Genomic DNA, 21,850 nt, shown 5'->3' with positions numbered 1-21,850 from the left:
CCACACTGGGGAGATTTGGGGGGCAGGAGTTTGACTCCTTTCCCCCTATGTTATCTCAGCCAGGTGGTACAGTGGATAGAGTGCTGGGGCTGGACTCAGGAACTCAGTTTGGATTGAGTTCAAGTCCGATCTCAGTCACTAGCTATGTGATCCTGGGCAAGTCATTTAACTTCTGTGAGCCTCAGTTTCCTTATTTGTAAAATGAGGATGATAATAATAGCACCTACCTCCCAAGGTTGTCATGAAGATATCTGTAAAGTGCTTTGAAAACCTCAAAGCACTAGATAAATGGTAGCTACTATAATTATTATTAAATGAGACCTTTATCAAAGAAACTTGCTTCAAGAATTTTTTTCCCATTTACTTGCCCTTCTGATTTTAGCTACATTGTATTTGTGCAAAAACTAAATAATTTTATATAATAAAAATTGTCCATGTTACTTTCTGTGACCCTTTCTGTTGTTTGGTCATGAATCTTCCCTTATCCATTGGGAGAACTATTAATAACCCATATCTTGGGGGAAACTCAGTGCTTTCCCCTTCTTTCTTAGCCCTTTCTTTTCCCACCCTCCATCCCCAATCCCCCTACTCAAAGGTCTAGTTCTTGAAAGTAAGATTACACTGAATTTCTTTATCTTGAACAGGCCCAACCCAAGTTTACAAAGAATCTTTGGTGGAGACAGATCCATTTATTTAGATAACCTAAGGCTTCTCCATCCAGGGTGGAGGTCTCCTATTGAAGAGGAGGACATTTTTTTAATTGATAGCCCCAAACTGGAGATAATCTTGATGTGCAGGGGTCAATTAATGGTCTATTGACTACCCACCGGCCCTGAATTCAGGAGTACCTGAGTTCAAATCTGGCCTCGGAAACTTGACATTTACTAGCTGTGTGACCCTGGACAAGTCACTTAACCCTCACTGCCCTGCCAAAAAAAACAAAACCCTGTGCTCCAGCACCATGGGGTCTTTGGTCTGAGGGAGAAATCACCCTTTTATTAATAAAATTGTTACCCAGAAACTCTCTCATTTTTAATCATCATACCTTAGATCTGACAGGTAATTTCTCCCTTGTTCCTCTAATTTGTTTATGATGCCAGGCTTCATGTCTAAGTCATATTCCAATTTGGATGGTTTTGGTATTGAATATGAGCTTTTGGTTTCTAGCTACTTTCTGCCAGACTTCTTTCTGTTGTTGACAAAGTAAGTTCTTGTTCCACTAGCTAAGATCTTTGGGTTTATCACACACCGGGTTTCTGTGCTCATTTGCTTTGTTGTGTGTTTAATCCCTTCCACTACTCAGCCTCTGTCTCTTAGCCAGCATAAAATTATTTGAGTGATTACTATTTTGTAGTGTAGTTTGAAGCCTAGCTAGGCCTTTTTTTCCTGACTTTTTTTTTTTTTTTGCCCAGGGTCACACAGCTAGTGAGTGTTAAGTGTCTGAGGCCGGATTTGAACTCAGGTACTCCTGAATCCAGGGCCGGTGCTCTATCCACTGCGCCATCTAGCTGCCCCTTTCCTGACATTCTTGATCTTTTTTTTTCATCCTGATGAATTGTTATTTTTTCTAGTTCTATAAAGTAATCCTTCCGTAGTTTTCTCCTCTCTTGAGAGGCAGATAGCATTTTTCATCTCATTCCATTTATAAAAATTTTGTCTTGCTTCATCTTTTCTAGGAATTCTAGTTGAGTTTGAGGTCAAACTGTTTTCCTCCAAGGCCTTGCTTTGTTGAGATTTTGGAGTCATTCTCTTTTTCTGCTTTTGTGTCACAAAGCAGCCCTGCCAATATAATAGCCCAGTGTGGGTTTCGGTTTTTGTCTGCCCATTCTTCCAGATTACTTCCTGACTTCAAACTTGAGGTTAGGCCTGGGTGCTGCTTTTTTTTTTTTTTTACATATAAGGTATTTTATTTTTTCCATTACATGTAAAGATAGTTCTCAACTTTTGTTCATACAAGCTTTACAATTTCAGATTTTTCTCCCTCCCTCCCCTCCCTCCCCTAGACAGCAGGTAATCTGATATAGGTTTTATCTATATACATATACATATAGATATATATCTATACACACACACAAATATATATATATATACACATAATAACATTAATCCTATTTCTGCATTAATCCTGTTATAAGAGAAAAAATCAGAGCAGTAATGCAAAACCTCAAAATAGAAAAAAAAACAACAGCAAGGCCTGGGTGCTGCTTTGCTTCTGGAGGGAGGGTTTAGGCTGGTCCTGTTGCTACTTTTCCCAGAGTGTTGGTTCATTCCAGGATCTCAGGAATAGGCTGAGGATGTCTAAGCTCTCAGTGTCCCCAGAGTGGTCAGAATACAGCTGGAATGCTCCTTGGCCTGCTCCTGGCCAGACCTCAAGCCTAATGTCCACAGAGCTCTCTGCCTCTCTCTGGTGACCTGGGCTGAAAAAAAATGACTCACTGTGATTTTTTTCTTCTTGGATTTACTCAACTACGATTCAGTTTGGTGTATTTCTTATATCTTGGTGGAGTTGTCTTGGAGGAGCTGGGCTATACTTTTTGCTTCTCTGCCATCTTGTCTGGACTCCTAGCATCATTCATTTATCACTTTTTAAATGCTTCCTATGCATTCAGGAAAGTGCCACCTTCATGAACCTTTCATATTTCTTAATGCTCCCTCCCTCCTGAAATTACTTTGTGTTTATGTGTCTGTGTACATATATGTCCCCTAGAAAAAATTTAAGCTCTTTGAGGGCAGAAACTTTTGTCTTGGGGGTTGTGCATATATGAGTCACTTAGTAAATGTTAAGTTATGTGTACAAGGAAAGATTAGGCATAGTCCCTGACTTCAGGAAGTTTGAGCCTAAACTAAACATTTATTAAATGATGGCTAGACAGAGAGGTCTGTTGTCATTGCTGGAGGAGGTACAAAATTAAATCAGAATGACTCCTGAACTCCGAAATAACAAAAAACTAGAATGTTGCTAAGTGCCCCTGAAGTACTGGATGGGGATAGGGGATGGGTGGGGAGGCAGTGGGAAAGGATATGCAGGGTATTAACAAATGGAGCTGCTGTCAGCTCATTTCTGGCATAAAGGATAGTGTAAACAAAGGGAAAAAAACAAACAGGAAACTAGTGGAGAACAATTTGAGGCCGACTAAAATCAAGGTTTAGGTTGATTATTAGTGCTGAAGAGAGAATGCAAAGAGGGGAAGAAATGTTTCCTGGAAGTTCTGCCATCAGAAAGTACTCTGCCCTTTGAACCTAGAAGAAAGCCACTGATAGATTTACAGCTCTGTGTGTGTGTGTGTGTTTGATTTTTGTTAAAACAAAGTATACAGGTAAGTTCAATATAAAATAATGCAGACAATTCTTGCTTTACAGCAATTCACATTATACAAGCTCAACTTTATGTAAAGAATTCTGAAAGAAATCCACATTCCAAGAAAATAAATTGTGTTAACTTCACTGCACAATACTTTGCAGCCCATAGCTCTGTAGCCTTTCCACCCTCCCTCCTTCCAACCGCCCCCCAAAAAGTCCAAGGGAAAGTAGAAGGACTCGGAAAAGGCTATTGCTGCTCTGCCCACTGCCCTCATGTTTGGCTTCAGTCTGTCCGTGCTTGAGCACCACGTGTCTGGCCCCGGCCCCATGTGTCACCTTTCCTCTCCTGTCTATATCTATTTCTGGCTCCCACATGGCCAGCCCTGCCCCTACCCGTTCCTGCTCTTGCTTCTCTGTCCTCACCTGAGATGACCTTGAACTTAGTGCTGGCCCTCTTCCTAATTGCCTCCCTCCCACAAGTCTATGGGCAAATTTGCATTAAGTAAAAACCACTTTACCAAGTCTGCAAAATGGCTCACTTAAGTAAATGGAAAACTATGTATGTGTACAGATACACACACACACACACACACACACACACACATAAATAAATATATAAATATATTCACACATATATAGTTAACGGTGATGGGGGTACCTGAAGTTAATTAGGTATTCCCAGAAGCTGAAGTCAGGGAGAGCAGACCCAGTTTGGGAACAGCCCTCCTAGAGGTGTGGAGGCAGGAGATGGAATGTCTTTTATGACCTAGCCTCTTAAACTGTGGGTCGTGACCCTGGGGTCTCATAACTAACTAATGCAGGAGCAGGGGTCTCAAAAAATTTGACAACAGTAAAAGGTTCTTTATACCTATTTTATATACCTATATACCCGGGATCATGTAAAACTTCTTGGGGGAAAAGGGGTCGAGAGTAGAAAAAGTTTAAGAAGGCCTGCTTTATGAGAGTAGGAGTGGAAGCTGAGCTGAACCATTCTAAATAGGTTGGAGCCAGTTTGTAAAAGGCTTTAAATGCCAAACTGAGGAATTTGTATTTTACCCCAGAGGCAACAGGAAGCTTCCTAGGCTTTTTTGAGTAAGGAAATGATTTGGTCAAGCCTCTACTGACTTTAAAAGTTTATCCTTCACAGTGTTATGGGGAAATAGGTGGGAGGGGTTTGGGATAGGGGTCCTTAGGAATTCCTCTTTAAAGAATGACACCCTCTTATACACAAATCCAATTAGAATAAAATAATAGTTTATTTAGGGTGCTAGGGAAAGGAAACCAAGAGAGAAATCCTTGGACTTCTTCTCATGGGGAGAAGGCATAGCACAGAGGGGTGGCTCTGAGATACCAATCTCCTCGAGCAGGAGAGAGATACTTTTATAGAGGACTGATGGGGTTGATCATCTGACTGTGGAAAGTTCCCTTATTGAGGGAGGATCATCCCCCACTGGTGGTGGCTGGGGGAGTTGGGTGAGGGGTGGCTGTGGATCTCTCAAGCCATCTCTCCTCCTTATGCCACAAAGGCAGCAGCCACACCTGATCTTATCCCCCCAGGGGTGGGAGAGACTGGAATGAAGGGTGGTGGTCCAGGAGCTAGCTCAGTCCCAGTCCAGTGCCACTTATCTCTTTAGGTGTGTCTGTCCTTTGGTTTAGTTTCTCAAGAAGGTTCTTTGATTTATCCCAGAGAACTTCTGGGGTGCTCTGGAACCATAACAACAGTCTGTCACTTCCTTCTCTTTACCTGTATACTCAATGATACTTTTTACCAAGTTATTATAAACAACCATCAGTAGGACTAATGAAACATGCAAAATAAGAAATCAAATTTTACATAAAATCCTTAGCATAGTATATTGGATCTTTTCACAAAGTAAAACCAAACTGACAAATCTGTTTCCCTCATGTCTGCCATTGGGCTTTGTTTTCTTATTGTTGTAGTTAATGGGTATATATTGTTCTGCTTCTCTTAATGTTATTTTGCATCATTTCATTCAGGTTCTTTCCATGTTTCCCTTCTATCTTTCATATTTATATGTTTTATATAGTGCCACAGCATACCAGAATTCAGCCACTGAACAGAGGTTATTTCCAGTTTTTCCAGTATCATGAATAAAGAGCAATTACTATTTTGGGGGGAAGCTTTTTTGTGATATCTTAAGGACAAAGTCCTAGCAGTGGAATAACTGAATCAAAGTAGATCTGTTTGTAATTTCTATTTTATATTGCCACTTTACCCTTCAAAGAGAGGGCTCTGGGTTCCTACTGACAGGCTAATGGAATTCCTTCTTTCTCTCTTTACCCACCAGTGTTGGATCTTATGTTTTGCTTTTGTTACCTTTCCTGTGCAGGTAAGGTTAAGGTCAAAGTCATCTTGGTTTGCGTCTCTCTAATTGGTAAGGAATTTGAGCAGGTTATTTATTACTCTTATAGACATCTGTTTCCCAACAGAGATTAAGCTTTTGAATGTAATACTTGCAGTTTTCCCCAGCAATTTTCTGTCTCTTTAGACACCAAATAAAGATGGAAAAGGCCCAGGGTTACCATAAAGAGTGGTTGTCCTGGGTCACTTGTAATACTTAATAGCACCCTCCATCTTCTTTGGGCATTTGCTCTTAATGACTGGAACTTTGAGAAGCAAATTGGCTGAAGTACAGAACAGCTAGGAGGCGACCACCCTTTCTAGAATTAACGTTCACCTAGCTGTGGGCCAGAAAGATGTGATCATCCACCCCCACGTGAGAAGATGGGAGAAGCTGATGGATGCTGAGAGTGTTCCCCTTTCCCTCTGTGATTCTGATTATCAGGGGGATACTTCTCTCTAAAGGTCTTGGGGTACTTGACTCTCTCCATTCCCTACAACAGTAGTGAGGCATAGTGCCAGACAGTTTGCCTAGGAAGTTTGCCTAGGTTTGTCCTATTGCCCAAATGTAATGACTGTAGAAACCAATGGTCCTTGTCGTTAGGCAGACCTCAAGTCTTGGACTGGATTTGTTTCTGTGGTCAAAGCTTTCACTGCTAAACAAATTGTTGTAGATGTAACTACTCGGTCATTATTCCATGACAAGGTAACAATAGTTAGACTGGAGTGGAAAAAGGCTAATCCGGCTTCGTGTGGGCTGTTCCACTTGATTTAGAACAGGACAATATCCCAGGACCCCTTGGGGTGTGTTTGGGGAGGGAATGGGTTGACTAAAGTGGCCGATGCCATCACAGTGGGGCATGTCCCTCCACTTGGAAGTTTTGGGTGTCTAATTGGAGGGCCTATCTGAATTCTTGGAGCCAGACACTAAGCTGAGACTGACCCCACCTGATCTGGTGCCCAGACTTGCTGAGCTGGCTAAATAGTGCCTGATAAAACCAGGTGGGCAAAGGCCATGAAGGGCAAGTGGCAGGGAGAGGCCGATATGGTGAGAGGACTTGGCAAGAAGCACCCTAGTGATGATCCTCAGCTTCCCAACCCTCCCTACCTCTCCTTTGAACATAGTTTCCTTGGACCTTTAACCTCAGTAAACCCAGCTTCAAGACAACCACACAGAATGTCTATCACTGCAGCTTTGGACACTCTAGGGAAGGCATTGTCATTGCTCTAGTAAGATAAAGTCTGTCTTCTGTTTCCTCCTCCCCTGAGATCTATCACCATCCTCTTTTTTTTTTTTTTTTTTAGTGAGGCAATTGGGATTAAGTGACTTGCCCAGGGTCACACAGCTAGTAAGTGTTAAGTGTCTGAGGTCGGATTTGAACTCAGGTACTCCTGAATCCAGGGCCGGTGCTCTATCCACTGCACCACCTAGCTGCCCCCATACATGTTAATCTTAAGAGCCAGAAGCAGTAGTTTCTTAGTCCCCTCCACCCCACCCGAACATCCCTTATTCCTCATATCCTTGATTTCCCAATCTTCCCACATCCATACCCATAAAAGATACTGCTGTACTGGGACTTCATCTGTGGAACACAGGCTCCCAACCAGGAAACTGGAGGATGTGGACAGCAACTATCAGTCAGTGATGAGTTTCTTGTCCTCCCTGGTTGTACTCCAAGTCCCTGTCTCTAGCTTTGAGGAGCAACAGCAGCAGCAGCAGCCTCTCCCAGGTGAAAGCATACACTTGGAAGTCTACAAGCCCCAACCAATGTCCCTGAACTCCCCCAATGATCAGCTCAGGGCCCTTCACCCTGCAGAACCTCTCAGGATGTGTTACACAAGATTCTGGTGATCTCCCCCAATTGACCGGTCTAGGGGCCCTGACCCTAAACTTTCACTCTATCAACTAATTAACCAGCCCAAGACCCCTAGCCCACCTCCTCTCCTCAAGTATACTGGAGAAGGACAAATGGATATTTTTGGAAGATTGGGAAGAATTAAGACTTTTCTATTTGACCCCAGAGGACAGAACAAGGAAAATGGGTGAGAGTTCTGAAGAGGTGCATAGCTTGTTAGCAGGATAAACTTCCTAAAAATGAGAATTATCTAAAATTGGAAAGAAGGTAATGGGTTTACTTTGTTAATATGAATGTATGGATCACCTGGAGGTGCCTTGTTATCCAAAAGTATTTTTCATTAAACGCTAGGTTAATAGGAGCAAAATGTCCTTTGAACTCCAAACTGAACGCAGGTAGCTAGCAAATTAGTCCCTACCTGATGACTTCTTTTCCCTCAGGATAGTAAGTCCCTATCTTATGGGGAAATCTGGGCTAACTCATTCTTGCCAAACATTTTTTGGAATCCTGTAATCTTATCATGATGCTTCTGTATTTTCTCTATACTTGTTAAAATTGAAATTGTTAAACTGCTTTTGCTTCTGGGTTGAATTTGTATCATACTATTGAAACTGATTACACTCTGTAACCAGTGGACAAAAAACCTTATATACCTGTTATGGGGAAAATAGGGTAGGGGGGTTAGGGGTAAGGGTTTGAGGAATTCTTCTTTAAAGAATTACACCCTCTTGCACACAAATCCAGTGGAATAAGAGAATAGTTTATTCAGGGGCTGGGGAAGGGAAACCAAGAGAGAAATCCTTGGACTTTTCATGGGGAGAAGGCATAGCACAGAGCGTGACTGGAATGAAGGGTAATGGTCTCGGAGCTAGCTCAGTCCCTATCCAGTGCCACTTATCTCTTTAGCCATGTCCGTCCTTTGGTTTAGTTTCTCAAGGAGAAGGTTCTTTGATGTACCCCAGAGAACTTCTAGGATGCTAGGCCCTATAACATACTCTCAGAAAGAGGGAAGTCTCTGAGCTCCCTTCTTTGGAAGGGTCTCCAGTATGATCATTTTATATTTCTTCTTGGAACAAAATAAATTGGTATTATTTTTCCTGTCTGTCTCTGATCTGGTTTATCCTGTAGGAGACATTATGTTCTCTAATCTGGGAGACATGTCTCTGCTTATTATTATTAATTTTTGTAGGAGATATTATAAAATTATTTTCTCTGTTCTGTTTATAGGAGGCAGGCAGATAAAAACTATATTTAATTTTCAACACTTCCTACCAGGAGGTCTTCAAGAGAAGACTGAAAGATCACTTGAGTTTGTAATAGAGGGGATTCTTTTCAGGTATTCATTGAACTACATGGTCTTTGAGGACCCTTTCAATTATAAAACTGATCCATAACCCCAACTTCCCTCCCTTTTCTGACCCTCCCCCAGTTGCAATCAGTTCCTAACAACCAGGTCAACCCCCCTCCCCTCCCCTTCCCACCCCCCTCCGCCCCAGTTCTGGTATTTAGAATTGTGAAAGAGTTGTGATGAAATGGCAAAATTCAGGAATTTTGTTGTCTCCTAGACTGCTTCTACTCGGCCTAGAAAGGGTTTTGGTAAGAAAAAAGTGGGGAGAGGAGGGGATGGTGTCTACGGCTCACTGCCTGGTGCTGGGAGATCCCCAGTGGTTGTGTGCTCTGGCTCCAGAACAGCAAACCCTTCCCTCCTCTAACTTCTCTCCCCTCCAATCCCTCTTCTCTTCCTGTTTCTTCCCCCAGACCTAGATCTGCTGCCAAGAGAATTCTCAGATATGATTCTGGAGGGAAGGAGAGGGGAAGGGAGAAAGGAGAGGGGAGAGGAGTAGGAGAAGCTCAGAACAGGTACTGGGACAGCATGAGCTCTGGGAAGTTTGTGACCTAGACTCCAATTCTCTCCTTCCCCCAAAATACATGACTCAGCAGACAGGAGGAAATCCAGGAAAGATCTTGGTCCTTTCCCTGTCTGAGCTTTGGTCTAAGGAACCTTACTTTTAAAAACACCTTTGGTTTTTGTAGATCAGAGTTTGCCAATCCATATGTTTGTGTCAATTTGCCTTTTTCTGTGTCATGCCTGTAACACGGAGGCACGAACACCATCTCCCAGGCCCAGCATCCAGCTGGCAGGCCATGGGCTCTCCCTGACTACCTGCATGGTCTGATGGGAGGTGGAGAAGCTCCTGGGGAGTCCAGGGAGGAGACCCTGGGCCTTCACCAGCTCGTGGTGGAATTCAAGCTTTGCAGATTCTCTGTAGACGTAGGCGGGATCTCACCGGACAAAGGGCTGAATAACAAGATAAGAAAGAGCCCGAGGTGAAGGAAGGAAAGAAGGAAGGGGGGAGACTTTGCATGGGGTCATGGGCTTGGGGAATTATCCAGTAGGTCTATGAAACAGAGGGGAAAGGGTATGGACAAACAGACTAAGTTTAGGCCCCCCCAAAAGAATGAGGGAGTGAAAGCTGGGTACTGAGAGAGGGAATGGGGAGATGGGGGCTGGAATAGTTCTCATCTCTATCTAGGGAGGATCAGCTGCCGGAATGGTTAACCTAGGGCCATCTGAGCGGCAGCCAATCACAGTGCCTGGCAGGAAATACCTGCTTGGGAGATTCCTCAAGAGTCCTACAGCCCAGCCCTACCCCAAGGACTTCTTGTGGCCAGCTGCAGTACAGTTCTCTTCTTTCTTCTCTTCCTGAGACAAAGATCTGCACCAGGAATCCCCCACCCCCTTCCCCATCCAACCAGGCCCCCAGACATCCCTAGTCCAGGCCCCCCGAGTCCCCACCTGCACCTCCAGGAAGTCCTTTAGCACCTCCTTCCCTGAAACCTACCCTGACCCTTGTCAAGAGTCTTCTGGGAACCTGAGCTATGCGGAGCGTGGTCTGTTTCTGGCTTGGGGCATGGCTGGGGATAGCCCTGGGGACAACTCCAAGACCTGCCAGCCTCCTGAGCCTGCTCACCTCCAACCAAAGTTCTATGGACTCTGTCGCCCTGAGCTCTCTATTAAATACACTGGCGGCCCGTGTGCAATGCCCAGAAGAGCCGTGTGGAAAGGTAAGAGACAGTAAGGATTCCTCTGCCCTACCCCACCCCTAACCTGTCCAGCCAGCCCTTCCCCAGTAGGGCCGGGAGCAAAGGGGACAAATTCCAAGAGGGAGAGAGGGAGGGAAAAAGATAGGACAGGATACAACCTGGGTGTCTTGGCAGGCAGAGGACAGTCAGAGAAGAAAAGGGACCCTAGAAAGACCACCTCAACTCATTACTCTTTACCATGCTTTGGGAGAGAGAAGAACCCAGGGACTGGCTCATCCAGGGATAGGAAGCAGAAAAGAGGAACAGAGCAGGACCCAGTGCCACCTTAGGAAATGGGAATGGGGAAAGAGATTAGTAGCCTGTCCTGGGGTGTGCAGACTTGGGCTAGCCTTCTTTATGGGGAAAGAAATTTCCATGAGAAGAAGAGAGGAACTTGTGCCCCGCTAGGGAAGGGAAGCCCAGGGCTTGGGGCCAGACTGGCATCTCCTTTCCTTTCTTCCCCACTTTCTTCTGACTCCAGACTTCCCTGTAGGGGCCAATCCTCTCCCTCTGGTTCTTAGCCCAGAAGCTGGAAATGACCCAGGTGCTTAGAAGCCACTGATCATATTTTCTCCTCTCTCCCTCTCCTTTATGTCTGAGTGAGAGGGTGCAGTGGGTCTCCCATTTGCCTTCGTGAGTAAATGGGACAGCTAGCTAGCACCCCAGTGTGTGTCTGTGTAAGAGACAGATTCAGGGCCTTGAATGCCTGGGTAAGACTAGTGTGTGTGCTTGCAAGTATAAATAGGATTGCCAACCAAGAGATAAGTAGGACTTTTGTGTGAGAAGACACCTGTCTCTGTGTGTGTGTGTGTGTGTGTGTGTGTGAGTGCACTTCCATGGGTGTATATTAGAAAGAGAGAAAACTTGTACATATAGATGAGAAAAAGAGAGAGTTTTTCCATGTGTGAGAAAGGTGGAACTTGGATTGAAGACAAATTATTAACAGAAGTCTTGTATGCGTGGTAGACAACTGTAGTATGTGGCTTATTTGGGTGTGAGAGAGTTCCCCTGTGTAATTCCTATCTGTGTGTATATATGAGATCCTCTTTGGATGTGTGTGAATGGAGGGTGGGGAAGACACCCCTACATCCTTTCTGTGATGGAAACTTTATGTGTGTAAGAGGAAGACACGACTCCTACACGGGGGTGGGGGGTGACAGAGCTCAGAACCCTTTGTGGGAGAGTACTTTACGAGAATGAGAAGAGGCTGAGAGGAAAGCAGTTTACTCAGTCATACCCATCTAGGTCTACAGTGGGGCTTCCCACCCGTGGGTCCACCCTTCCTTTCTGTCGTTCTTGGTTTGTGAGCACAGGGGCACATTCCCCCCACGTGTCCTGGTCTCATCCTGGGGCTTATCTCTGTTCAGACCCAGGCATGGTGTTGATGTCTGGAATAGCTATAGGTAACTTAGAGCCGGGGAATCACAGGGGCAAGATATGGATTTGGAGGGGGACGTCCCCCCCGCTGAGCTGGGACAGTGGATAGAGAGCTGGGACTGGAGTCAGGAGTTCAAATTTGGCCTCAGACACTTACTACCTGGGTAACCCCTGTGCAGGCCACTGAACCTCAGTTTCCTCAACTGTATAATGGAGATAATAATAGTACCTACTTCACAGGGTTGTTGTGAGGATCAAATGAGATTGTTACAGGGGAAATTGGTGGGAGTGGGGTTGGGGGGTTGGGGTTCTAGGTATTCCTCTTTAAAGAATGACACCCTTAAAAAAAAAGAATTACACCCTCTTGCACCCAAATCCAATTAGAATAAAATAATATTTTATTTGGGCACTAGAGAACGAAACCAAGAGCAAAATCCTTGTACTTCTCACGGGGAGAAGGCATGGCACAGAGACTTGGTTCTCTGTGATACCTATCTCTGTCCCCCTGGCAAGGATTCCTCTGCCCTACCCCACCCCTAACCTGTCCCGCCATGCCTAGGAGGTTACCTCCCTGAGGGTGGGGGAGACTGGAATGAAGGGTGGTGGTGGTCTTGTAGTTATTTCTCTAGGTGTGTCTGTCCTTTGGTTTAACTTCTCTTTTTTTGGGTGGGTGAGGCAATTAGGGTTAAGTGACTTGCCCAAAGTCATACAGCTAGTAAGTGCCTGAGGCCGGATTTGAACTCCGGTACTCCTGACTTCAGGGCCGGTGCTTTATCCATTGCACCACCTAGCTGCCCTGGTTTAAATTCTCAAGAAGGTTCCCGAGTTCCCCCAGAAAACTTCCGAGGTACCCCAGGTCCATAACAAGATCATATTTGTAAAAATTCCTGTTTACATGCTTATTCCCCAAATTCCCCAAAGCTAACCTCACTGACTTCTTACGACTGTCTTTTTATGCCTACAGTGCATGACTGTGGAGAATGTCCTGGCCCTGGCAGGACAGGGTTTGATCCAGGGTCCCCAGAATGTTACCCGGTTCTGTGCTGGGATCGCTCTCTACCTCAGTGATCCAAAGGGCACGTGTGCTGCTATCCAGGATGGAAGCTGGGGCTCCAAGGCTGATCATCTCCTGGCTTCCTTGACCTCTGCCGGGACCCATTATCCCAATATCCTGAATCAACTTCTTCAGCAGATCCAAGGACACTACCAAGGAGAGGATAGCAATGGCAAGGTGAGGGCACCATGACATCAGCGGGAAAGCATAAGGCATATGGAAGGGAAGAGTCCCAGATCTGTCAGTGGCTCTGTATGACCTTGGGAATGTCTCTTTTCCTTCTTTCTGGACCTCAGTTTCTACCATCTTGAAAATTGAGGCGGGGGTGGGGGTGGGGGGGCCGAGAGTTTGGACTCAGCGACCTTCGAGCTAAGGTGCTTGGACTATCCTGTAAGCAGTGGGGAACCATTGAAAGTTTTGTTTGTTTGTTTGTTTTTTGGGGTGAGGCAATTGGGGTTAAGTGACTTGCCTAGGGTCACACAGCTAGTAAGTGTTAAGTGTCTGAGGCCAAATTTGAACTCAGGTCCTCCTGAATCCAGGGCCAGTGCTCTATCCACTGAGCCACCTAGCTGCCCCACATTGAAAGTTTTAAAGGAGGAAGTGACCTGAAGGGGCAGGGGAGGGGCCTGAGTTCTGGTCTCTGCTCCCCAGAGTTGTGTGGACACACACCAGATCCTGGAAGAAGCGGCAGGAGCCCAGGGGGATGATGGCCAAGGTCCAAGCACAGCTCTGGCTGCCCTCCTGGACCACGCCTTAGCTGGGTCCTGCTTCCACGTCCTGCCCAGTCCCCAGTACTTCATTGATTTCGTCTTCCGACTTCATAGCAATGAGTCACGAAACCTCACTCTGCTTGGTAAGGAGTAGGGGGCTGTGTCTAGGGGTGAGAGGGAGAGATTGAAAAGAAAGACAGACCTCAGAGTATGTGTGGGGGGGATTCTTCAGATGAGCTCTTTTTAGGGAAAGCTTTGTTTGACCTCTGGGTATAGGGGGATTCAGATTCAGGAAGAAGGAAGGCTAATGAGAGAAAGTCTCTAAAGGGGAAGAAATGGAATAACAGGTTTAGGAATAAGCCCATGTTGTTGAAAACTATCTCTACACGTAACTGGAAAAAAAAACACTATTAAGATTGAAAAAAAATAAGTTAAATTAAAATTGGGGAAAAAAAGGAACAGGCCGACAAGAGGCTAAAGTATGCACCAGATTCCAGTCAGTGTGAAGTTAGGGTAAGGTACCTGTCATAGACACATCTCTCTACCTCTCTCTCTCTCCCTCCCTCCTTCCCTCTCAGTCTTTGGCCGTCCTCAATGCAATTTAGCCAACATTTATCCAACTCATGCCACATGAGAAGAGCACTCTCCAGATATTCTTGGAGAGGTGGGACAATCCTGGAAGACTTCTCAAAAGCAGAAGCAGTGGAGGCGGGGTGAGGAGGGTAGAGTAGTTGAGAAGCAACCAGGGCTAACAGAAGCACCCTCCTTTCCCTACCCAGAATTGCAGGCTCTGATGAGCCAGCTACACGTGGGGAGGGAGGCTGAGGTCCATTCCCACGCCGGCCACGAAGAACACCATGAGCAGCATCTTCACAGAGGACACAGCCTGGGAGAGAGGACCAGCCGACAGCCCAGGCATCTTCAAAAGGCCCAAGACGCTGCTAGTGTGTGGGACAGTGTAAGTCAGGAGGAAGAGGAGGAGGGGGAGGGAGGAAGGCAGTGGAAAAGCTGGTTAGGCTACTTTCCCCCCCACCTCCTGATTCCATTCCCGGCTCTGCCACTAGGTATGCCTGAGTGCCTCTGATGTCCTGGAGGTCTACGGACTGTCGGAAAAGGAAGGTGTGTCCCCAGCTGCCTGGGCCCAGCTCAGCCCAGCCCTCCTCCAGCAGCAGCTAAGTGGGGCCTGCATATCAACTTTGCTCCCCACCCAGGATGATCTCAGCCTGTCCCAAAGTGAGTGACCTTCAGTGCCCAGACCACAGACTCCCCATCTCTCTCAGCCCAGTTCCACCAGCGTTGGCCTTTGGGGCTGCTTCCTTCGATTTTTAATGCCTAGTCTTTCTCTTGCCACTTGAGGGGTGTGGGGTGAAGGGGTAGCCCCCTAGTCCTTACGCAGCCCTGCCTGAATCACCAGCCAGCCCTAGTAGAATATCACCTGGCCACCCAGCAAAAGGCTGTGGGAGGGGGCAGCTAGGTGGTGCAGTGGATAAAGCACTGGCCCTGGATTCAGGAGGAGCTGAGTTCAAATCCGGTCTCAGATACTTGACACTTACTAGCTGTGTGACCCTGGGCAAGTCACTTAACCCCCATTGCCCCACCAAAAAAAAGGCTGTGGGAACAGGCACCCGCCCTGTGAGTGCCCATCCAAGGGGCAGCCTAAGTATTAGGAGGCAGGACCAATGCCTGGTCTTCCTGACCCCCGACTTGAGCACTATGCTATGTTGCCTCTCCCCTCCAAGATAAAGCTTCCCAACAATTGGAGCTCTCCCCAAAAGGACTGGCTGCCTTGTAAGGTAGTGAGCTCCTTGTCCCTGGAAGTCTTCACAGAGAAAGGCCAGATGAGCACTTGTGTGGGATGGTGCAGAGGAGATTTTAGCTCAGGTGAAGGTTGGACTGGATGCCGTCCAAGCATCCTTCCAGTTCAGAGATGCATGCCTTACCAGGCAGGAATGTTATAACAGATGTGGGTGCCCAATCCCTTGTTATGGGGTTAGGACACAGGTCTAAGGGAATTCTCCTTGAGAAGACAAACACACCTTGAAGCAAGAAAGAGAAGCCTATTAGGCTAGGCATGGCTGCTGCCTGAGTGGCACTAGGTAGACAGAGACGGCTTGAGCTGCTGCCCCTCGCCCAACTTCCTCCAGCCCACCACCAGTGGGGGATGTTCTACCCTTGGGTGATCACCCCCAGTAAGGGAACTTTCCACAGTCAGATGATCACCTCATGGGTCTCCCGTCCACCATCCGTCCTCTATAAAAGTTTTTGCCTTTCTCCCACTCAAGGAGATAGGTGTCTCAGAGAACTGTCTCTGTATCTATTTCCCCTTGACACTCATCTCCAGGTTTCCCTTTCTCTAGCACTCAAATAAAAGATTATTTTATTCTAATGGGATTTGTGTGCAAGAGGGGGTAATTCTTTTTTGGGGGGTGGGTGGGGCAATGAGGGTTAAGTGACTTGCCAGGGTCACACAGTTAGTAAGTGTCAAATGTCTGAGGCCGCATTTGAACTTAGGTCCTCCTGAATCTAGGGCCAGTGCTTTATCCACTGCACCACCTAGCTGCCCCCTGGGTTGGTTTTTTTTTGGGGGGGGGGGAGGCAGGATGGTTGGGCCTCTCACAGTGGGATTTCCAGCATAGGAGGGGAAGATCTCAAGATTCCCTGTGCATGGGACCTCCAGGAGAAAAGGGGACAGTGAATGACCTGTCTGTCCCCAGGCCTACCTTCTGCTCTTTTACCTGTACCCATAGGACAACTTTCTAGCCATACTAGCCATGTGTCTCTGCCCTAGGAGGGGTGGCAAGTGACCTGTTCTCAGTCCTAACGTCTCCCCTACCCATACCCACAGAATACCTCTACAGCTCTGTAGCCACGCTGATCATCTGCCTCGCTTCTGTCTTTGGCGTGGTGGTTGTGTTCTGTGCCTCCTGCAAGGCTATATCCCACTACGTCATCCAAACCTTCCTAGGCATGGCTGTGGGTTCCCTCACTGGGGATGCTGTGCTTCATCTCATCCCTAAGGTACGACCTTCCAAAATGCCCCCTGAACTGCGCCCCCCCCACCTACCCCCCGACTCAGGCCCTTACCCCTCCTACAACCCCTCCTTCCATAACTGCCCCCTGAGTCCTAGTGCGGTTAAAAGGTGGGGACCCAAGGGAGGTCTCCCCTTTGCCAGCATTTGCCTGATCTAGGATCTGGCTCAACATCTTGGTTTTCATTCCTCCCAGGGATGAGCAAAATGTGCCTCTCCCTCTCTGCTCTCTGCTGACCGTCTCATGTCCCAGCTGCTATGCCCTAAACTCAGTCAATCATAAGTGCCTGATTTCTTCCGGGCACTTTGCTAAGCACTGGGGAATAAGAGGAAATATACACAATTCTATCTCCTGGGCCCTCTTCCTCCAGGTACTAGGCCAACATTCCCATGGGACAGAAACTGGGCACGGGAACCCTGAACTTGTGTGGCGGCTCTTGGGTATATTGGGTGGCTTTTATGCCTTCTTCCTCCTTGAGAACCTCTTCAACATCCTGATGCCCCAGGGTTCAGAGGTAAGGAGACCCCAGTCATCAAAGGGGTGATGGGAGAAGGCAGAGTGTTGAGGGCTGGGGCTCAGGAGAGTTGTCTAAGAGTCAGTGTCTGGGGCAGAGAGAGGAGGCAGGGTATCCCTTGGACTTTGGGGGCGGACATCCATTGTCCCTGCAGGACAAAGAGGACAGCAACGCCTGCAACCACAGCCACGGAATGCCCCTGCAGCTGGTGACGGATGAACTGTCACACCAGAAGCAACACCAGCAACAGGAAGGCTCCAGAATAGACCTGGTAATGGCCTTGACCACAGCCCAACCTCTGAACCTTTGAGGGAGGGCCTTTTCTGGGCAGGGCCCAGTGTTAGAAGCTGGGGATGAAGGAAATTAAGGAAGTATTCCCTAATGCAGGTCTGGCTCCAGCCCAGCCCAAGTCTCTGTCCCCGCTTCCAATCCCAGCCCCAGCCCCTCTCCTGGACAAATTCCCCCTTACTTCCTGAGCCCCATTCCTGTACAGTGGGGAGGGGGATAATAGGAGGGAATGTCCTAGGTTCCAGGGAGCCCAAAGAGGCTGCTTGAGCTTCCCCAGACATAAGGGTCAAGCAACGTTCCCAAGTCTCCACCAAAACACTCCTGCAAACCTGGACTGGCTGGGTTGTGACCAGAGCATGTCTGAGGCCTGATCTCTGGCCAATGTCCCTGAGCCTCTGCCTCCCCCTCTTCCTCCCCAGGTGTCAGATGAGAGTCCAGAGTTTTCTGGTCAGGATGGCAAAAAACTGAGCCGAGGTAAGCCCTCTCTGCCTAGGCCTGACCTGACCACTGGATCCTCTATCCCCCCTTCCGTCTTTCCCCTCTTATCTTTTGTTCTTCATCCCAAGCATTGTCCTTTCCAGGGTCACTGCTACAGTCTCCCTTCCCACCCCTGCTACCTCCTCCACATCCTAAAGCTGGGTTTCTCCCTCAGTTCTCTCATGGGCATTAAAGCTGGAAGGACCCTTCATTTTTATAGCCCTTTACTGTTTACAAAATATTTCTTCCTGAGCAGCATTCCTGTAAGGCAGACAATGTGAACGTCACCCCCTCCACACATACACATTTTACAGATGGGAAAAGAGAGGCCCAGATAGAAAGTAGCTTGGTCAGGGTCAATGACTGAGCCGGGTGTCTAACACAGGTTTCCTGTGTCCAAGTCTAGTGCTCTTTTTTTTTGGGGGGGGGGGTGAGGCAACTGCTGTTAAGTGACTTGCCCAGGGTCACACAGCTAGTAAGTGTTAAGTGTCTGAGGCCAGATTTGAACTCGGGTCCCCCTGACTCCAGGGCCGGTGCTCTATCCACTGCGCCACCTAGCTGCCCTAGTGCTCTCTTTTTACTGCATCCCATTTCTAAGAAGGGGTCAAGCTCTGAGAAAGGAAGGAATTTCCCTGCGATCACACAGCTGGTGAAAGGTTAGAACCAAAGTTTGAACACCAATAATCTGACACCCCAATAATCTAGACACTCTTTTCAATATACCACATTGCCTCTGGAGAAAATCCATATACTTCAGCCCAGTATTCAGGGCTCCCCATGATCTGTACTCAAACTACCCATTTAGGCTGGTCTCTTCTCTTTTTTTTTTTTTTTTTTAAACGGGGCAGTGGGGGTTAAGTGACTTGCCCAGGGTCACACAGCTAGTAAGTGTCAAGTGTCTGAGGCCGGATTTGAACTCAGGTACTCCTGAATCCAGGGCCAGTGCTTTATCCACTGTGCCACCTAGCTGCCCCCAGTCTCTTCTCTTTTCACTGAATGTGCCTTATGTGCTCCTGTCTCTGTGTGTCTTTGCTCCCCCTACCTGGAGCAAACTACCCAAAACCCCCCTCCCCGTGCCCTTCCTCTCACCTCTCCACATCTTTCCTCTCCATCAAGACTCAACTCTTAGAGAAAACTTTCCCCATTTGATCCACTAGTTCACAAAATCATTGGTCTCTCTCTTTTCTGGTCTGTCCCATGGTACCCTCTTTTCCTTTGTGGCCTACTGTGTGCTGGAAGAAATACACACCCCCTGCCCTCACGGGCAGTTAAAAGCTAGAAGCAGCATGAGACAGGTACACAGAGATCTGTCATGTTCATTAAGTGCTTTGGAGAGGTACAAGCAGAGTGCAATGCTAGGTCTGGGGGGGAATGTTGGTAACAAGCCTGTGGGGTTTCAGGAAGACTTCATGGAGGAGATGGTATTTGAGGATGATTCCATTTAATAAACATTTATTAAGTTCTTACTGTGTGTCAGGCATTGCGGATAAAAAACCCTTTTATAAAGGGAACAGGCTCTACCCTCTAAGATATAAACATATATGCCAAAAAGTATATACAAAGTAATACAATGACATTGAGAGAGACAGAGAGTGACAGTGAGAGACAAACAGTGACAGAGAAAGAAAGAGAGAGACAGATGAAGAGAGGGAGGGAGGAAGGGAGAGAGAGAGAACCCCATGCTAACAGGTGGTGGAGGAGGTAGAAATGTTGAGTTTAGGAACAGGCAGTAGACTAGACTTGCCTGGAATAAAGTGTTAGACTTTAAGCCAGAAAGGTGTGAGTTCAAATCCCACTTCTGAACTATAAGTTCCGGGGGAAATCATTTAGCCTCTTGCAGACATTTCCTGAGACTGTATACATATTAGGTGATAGTAGTAGTCCAGTTTGACTGAACAGAGGGTAAGTGAAAAGGAATACTATGAAATAAAGAGGTAGGTGGGAGCCATATCATAGAGCACTTGGTATAGTGGAAAGAGAACCGGATGTAGAGTCCAAGGTCACACTGCTAGTATGTGTCTAAGGCCAGATTTGAACTCAGATCATCCTGACTTCGGGCCCAGGCCCTACTTAGCTATCTGGCTGCTCCTGTAGAGACCTTAGATACCATTTAATCCAAACCCTCATTTTACAGAAGAGAAAATGACCTTTTAGGGGGAGGAAAAGGGGTACCCTGAATGAAGATTTCTTTTTACAAAAGTCTCTCCAAAACTGAATACAGTACTCTTTGGAAAGTACTGGAAGAGCTGCCCTTTTCCCCTTGAAGATTCCCTGCAACTCCCCTCCCCAGATCTCCTGGTGACCCCTGGCTTCTCTCTCTCCCTCCTCTAGACTTGCAGCTTCTCCCCTACATGATCACCCTTGGAGATGCCCTTCATAATTTTGCGGATGGGTTGACTGTGGGTGCTGCCTTTACTGCTTCATGGAAGACGGGTCTGGCCACCTCGCTGGCTGTTCTGTGCCATGAGGTGCCCCATGAACTTGGTGAGATGCCTCTCCCCAGATTCTTGATCCCAGGGCACAAGCTGACCTAAACTTGTGGGGGCTGGCCTGGGATTCCAGGAGGTGGGACAAAGCAGGGTGGGTGAGCGGCTGGTTCCTATGACCCAGGGGGGACTGTGCCCTGGGGGGGGGCATCCGATGCCCCATAGCAATCTCTTTCTTCCTCTCCCCAGGGGACTTTGGTGCCCTGCTCCATGCCGGACTGTCCGTGTGGCGTGCCCTCCTACTGAACTTGCTCGCGAGCTTGACAGCCTTCGCTGGGCTCTACGTGGCTCTGGGGATCGGGTCCAATGAGGAAAGTGAACTCTGGATTCTCACGGTCGCCACTGGGCTCTTCTTCTATGTGGCGCTCTGTGACATGGTCAGTATTGGGGCAGAGAAGTGGGGTAGCTGGTGCTGGGGAGAGCTGAGAGGTGGGGGAGGGAAAGCATGCTGTGATCCTGCCTCCTTTCCCTCTGCTAGCTGCCATCAATGATGAAGGTGAAGGACAAGAGGCCCTGGCTGCTCTTCTTCCTGCACAATCTGGGACTCCTAAGTGGCTGGGCCATCCTGCTGGTGCTGTCTTTGTATGAGGAGAACATCACCTTCTGATCCCTTGCTCACTGGGCTCTGACTTCTGACCCCTGCTGTCACCTTGTACAATGCACCAGATACTTCTCTGGGGTGCTCTTTGATATTTCCTGAGTTGAGGTACCCCTATGTGCCCTCCCTACCCCCAGCACCCTCTAGAATCTCAGGATCCTTTCATTAGATCCTCAGAGAGAATTTCTACAAAATACTTTCAACACTTACTAAAATGCATATATAACTCTCGCTAGAAGGGAGGGGAGGGGCTCATCACTCACTGACCCCTGTCCCTCACTGCTTTCTAACCTTCAGTGACCTCATGGTCCAAGATATCAGTTTTGTGTTCCTGCTCCTCCACCCCTCAGGCCTCTGGGAGTTCTTGCTGCACCCTTTGTGCTAGACACAGGAGAACAGGGAGACCAGAATAATCCAGGGTGACTTCTAGAGGGGGCCCCTGGCCCCTCTTCATGTGACCCATATAAACTCATTTTTTCTTGGCTGCCTTGGTCTGCCCTAACCTTCACTGGGAAGAGGGAGGGGGGAGAATGAAAGGATGAATGCAGTCCAGTGTGAAAGGGGGAGCAGGATGGAGTGGTGGACAGATGTTTGATGCCTGCTCAAAGTAGGGAGATTTCTTTTTTTTTTTTCTTTTCTTTTTTTTTTTTTTAGTGAGGCAATTGGGGTTAAGTGACTTGCCCAGGGTCACACAGCTAGTAAGTGTTAAGTATC

At 47.4% G+C, this 21,850-nt stretch overlaps 1 protein-coding gene and 1 long non-coding RNA gene across 2 annotated transcripts; one reads left to right on the top strand and one right to left on the bottom strand.

Moving 5' to 3' along the window:
- Window positions 1-2,072: 2,072 nt before the first annotated feature.
- On the bottom strand, window positions 2,073-10,503 carry LOC122736696. The gene is made up of 3 exons (XR_006354212.1): window positions 10,362-10,503; window positions 9,683-9,817; window positions 2,073-2,417 (listed from the first exon to the last, which is right to left on the bottom strand). It is a non-coding gene; the product is annotated as an uncharacterized LOC122736696 (long non-coding RNA).
- Window positions 9,067-21,620, top strand: SLC39A4 (solute carrier family 39 member 4). The gene is made up of 13 exons (XM_043979084.1): window positions 9,067-9,114; window positions 10,053-10,584; window positions 12,944-13,210; window positions 13,685-13,886; window positions 14,523-14,701; window positions 14,808-14,976; window positions 16,589-16,761; window positions 17,144-17,287; window positions 17,442-17,558; window positions 17,995-18,049; window positions 20,384-20,536; window positions 20,728-20,915; window positions 21,017-21,620. The coding sequence occupies exons 2-13, from the start codon at window positions 10,399-10,401 to the stop codon at window positions 21,143-21,145; spliced, it is 1,962 nt and encodes a 653-aa protein (XP_043835019.1). The 5' UTR covers window positions 9,067-9,114; window positions 10,053-10,398; the 3' UTR covers window positions 21,146-21,620.
- The last annotated feature ends 230 nt before the right edge of the window (window positions 21,621-21,850 follow it).

The sequence above is a fragment of the Dromiciops gliroides genome, chromosome 1 (assembly GCF_019393635.1).
Source record: "Dromiciops gliroides isolate mDroGli1 chromosome 1, mDroGli1.pri, whole genome shotgun sequence".
NCBI classification, from domain to species: Eukaryota; Metazoa; Chordata; class Mammalia; order Microbiotheria; family Microbiotheriidae; genus Dromiciops; species Dromiciops gliroides.
The sequence above is the reverse complement of the archived record's forward strand: the minus strand, read 5'-3'. Positions and strand labels throughout refer to the sequence as shown.

Bases quoted from the DNA above. Each gene is read 5' to 3' on its own strand.
- SLC39A4 (XM_043979084.1), top strand. From the start codon at position 10,399: ATGCGGAGCGTGGTCTGTTTCTGGCTTGGGGCATGGCTGGGGATAGCC. The intron at 10,585-12,943 runs GTAAGAGACAGT...TTATGCCTACAG, and splicing joins CAGAAGAGCCGTGTGGAAAG to TGCATGACTGTGGAGAATGT. The intron at 13,211-13,684 runs GTGAGGGCACCA...TCTGCTCCCCAG, and splicing joins GAGAGGATAGCAATGGCAAG to AGTTGTGTGGACACACACCA.